Source organism: Echinops telfairi, unplaced genomic scaffold (genome assembly GCF_000313985.2).
Source record: "Echinops telfairi isolate 266 unplaced genomic scaffold, ASM31398v2 ScPeMD7_15;HRSCAF=58, whole genome shotgun sequence".
NCBI lineage: Eukaryota > Metazoa > Chordata > Mammalia > Afrosoricida > Tenrecidae > Echinops > Echinops telfairi.
In genome coordinates this window covers 19,275-21,555 of record NW_022103912.1, presented here as the reverse complement: position 1 = coordinate 21,555, position 2,281 = coordinate 19,275, and the positions used below count along the sequence as shown (strand labels likewise).

Here is a 2,281-nt window from a genome sequence, read left to right as displayed (position 1 = left end):
CCTGGTGCCTAGCTTCTGTTGATCGCAGGTGGGACCCCTGGTGCGGAGACTCTCTGTCCCAGGTGGGTTCCCTGGTGTCCAACCTCTCTGTCCCAAGTAGACACTGGGGGCCTGTCTTCCCTGGATCCCAGGTTGGCCCCATGGTGCCTGGCTCTCTGAATCCTAGGCGGGTCCCCTTGTGCCCGGCTTCTCTGCCCCAGGTCATCCCCCAGGTATCCAGGTGGTATGACCCAGGTAGGCCCCGTTGTGCCCAATCCCTCTGCCCAAGTGGGTACCATGGTGCATAACCTCTATCCCAGGTGGACACTGCGTGCCTGGCTTCTCTGGATCCCAAGTGGGCACCCTGATGTTTGGCCTTTGTGACCCAGGTCGGCCTGCAGGTGTCCCAGTGGTATGACCCTGGTGGGACCCATTGTGCTCAGCCTCTCTTCCCCAGGTGGGCTTGTTGGTGCCCGGCCTCTCCAACCCAGGTGGTCACCTTGGTTCCCTGCCTTTCTGTCCCAAGTGGGTTCCCTGATGACTGGCCTTTCTTTCACAGGTGGACACTGTGTGCCTGGTTTCGCTGGATTCCAAGTGGGTCCCCTGGTGCCCGGCCTCTCTGCCCCAGGCCGGCACCCAGGTATCACAGTGGTATGACCCAATGGCCCCCCTGTGCCCAACCTCTCTGTCCCAGGTGGGTTCCCTGGTGACCAGGCTCTATCCCAGGTGGACATTGGGTGCCTGTCTGCTTTGGATCCCAAGTGGTCACCCTGGTACCTGGCCTCTATGCCCCAAGTCAGCCCCCAGGTGTCCAGGTTGGATATCCCAAGTGGGCTACCTGGTGCCCCACCTCTGCATACCCCGTGGGCCCAAGGTGCCTGGCCTTTCTGTCCTAGGTGAGCGGCTTAGTGTTTGGCATCTCTGTCCCAGGGGGGGGCCTGTTGCCCAGGTTATCCATCCTAAATGGGCTTCCTGGTGCACAGCCTCTCTGCCCCAAATGAACCCCGTAGTCCCAAGCCTCTCATTCCCAGGTGGACACTGGGTGCTGCCTGGCTTCTCTGGATCCCATGTGGGGCCCCTGCTTCTCTGGTGACCAAAGTGGGTTCCATGGTGCCCAGTCTCTCTGTCCTAGGTCAACCCCCTATGACCAGCATCTCTATCCCAGGTGGACACAGGGTTCCTGGGGGTCTCAGGATCCCTAATGGCGCCCTGGTGCCCAGGTTCTCACTCCAAAGTGGGCCCCCATATGCACGGCTTTGCTGCCCAAGGTGTGTCCCATGTGTCCAGAATCTCTGTCCCAGGGGAGCCCCCTTCTACCTGGTCTCTGTATCAAAGGGTTTCCCGGGTGGCAGGCCACTCTGCCCCACTTGTGCTCCATGATGACTGGACTCTGTCCAAGGAGGGCCCCCTGGTGCCCAGCCTCTCTATCCCAGGTGGGTTCCTGGGTGACTGGCTTCTCTGTCCCAGGTGGACTCCGGTGCCTAGCTTGTGTTGATCGCAGGTGAGACTCCTGGTGTGGAGACTCTTTGTCTCAGGTAGGTTCCCTGGTGTCCAACCTCTCTGTCCCAAGTAGACACTGGGTGCCTTGCTTCCCTGGATCCCAGGTGGGTCCTCTGGTGCCCAGCCTATCTGTCCAAAGTAGGGCCCCTAGTAACTGGACTCTCTGCCTCAGGTGAACCCGCATTTCTCAGCCTCTCTGGCCCAGGTGGTTTCCATGGTGCCGAGCTTCTCTGTCCGAGGTGGACACTGGGGACCTAGTTTCTCTGGATCCCAGGTTGGCCCCCTGGGGCCAGACCTTTCTTCCCCAGGTTGGCTCCCTGATGCCCAACTTTTCTGTCCCAAGTAACACTGGGTGCCTAGCTTCTGTCAATCCCAGATGGGTCCCCTGGTTCCCAACCTCTCTGTCCCAGGTAGACACTGGGTGCCTGACTTCTCTGGATCCCAGGTGTCCCCCTGATGCCCGGCCTCTCAGCCCAAGAGGGGCCCCTGATGTTCCAGTTGGATGTCCCAGGTAGGTCCCCTGGTGCCCCAGTTGGATGCCCCATGTAGGGCCCCTACTGTGCGGCCTCTTTCCCCTGGTGCACAGCCTCTACGCCCCAGTTGTGTTCCATGGAGCCCGTCCTCTCTATCCCAGTTTGGCCCACGGTGCCCGGCATCTCTTTCTTGGTGAAAGTCTTAGTGCCTAACCTCTCTGTCCCAGGTGGATTCCCTTGAGCCTGGTCTCTCTGTCTCAGGTTGATACAGGTTTCTGGTGTCACGGATCCAAGTGGACATGGTGGTGTCTGGCCTCTCTGCCCCAGAT

General features: G+C 60.2%; 1 protein-coding gene across 1 annotated transcript in view; it reads left to right on the top strand.

Moving 5' to 3' along the window:
* Positions 1 to 1,990, top strand: part of LOC101660488 (zinc finger protein 114-like) — a gene marked incomplete at its 3' end in the record, with an annotated part of 64,899 nt that extends 62,909 nt beyond the window's left edge. The window contains exons 7-8 of the mRNA XM_045287412.1: positions 201 to 234; positions 1,925 to 1,990. Coding sequence (XP_045143347.1) covers positions 201 to 234; positions 1,925 to 1,990 — 100 coding nt within the window. The remainder of the gene's footprint in view (positions 1 to 200; positions 235 to 1,924) is intronic.
* Positions 1,991 to 2,281: the final 291 nt, after the last annotated feature.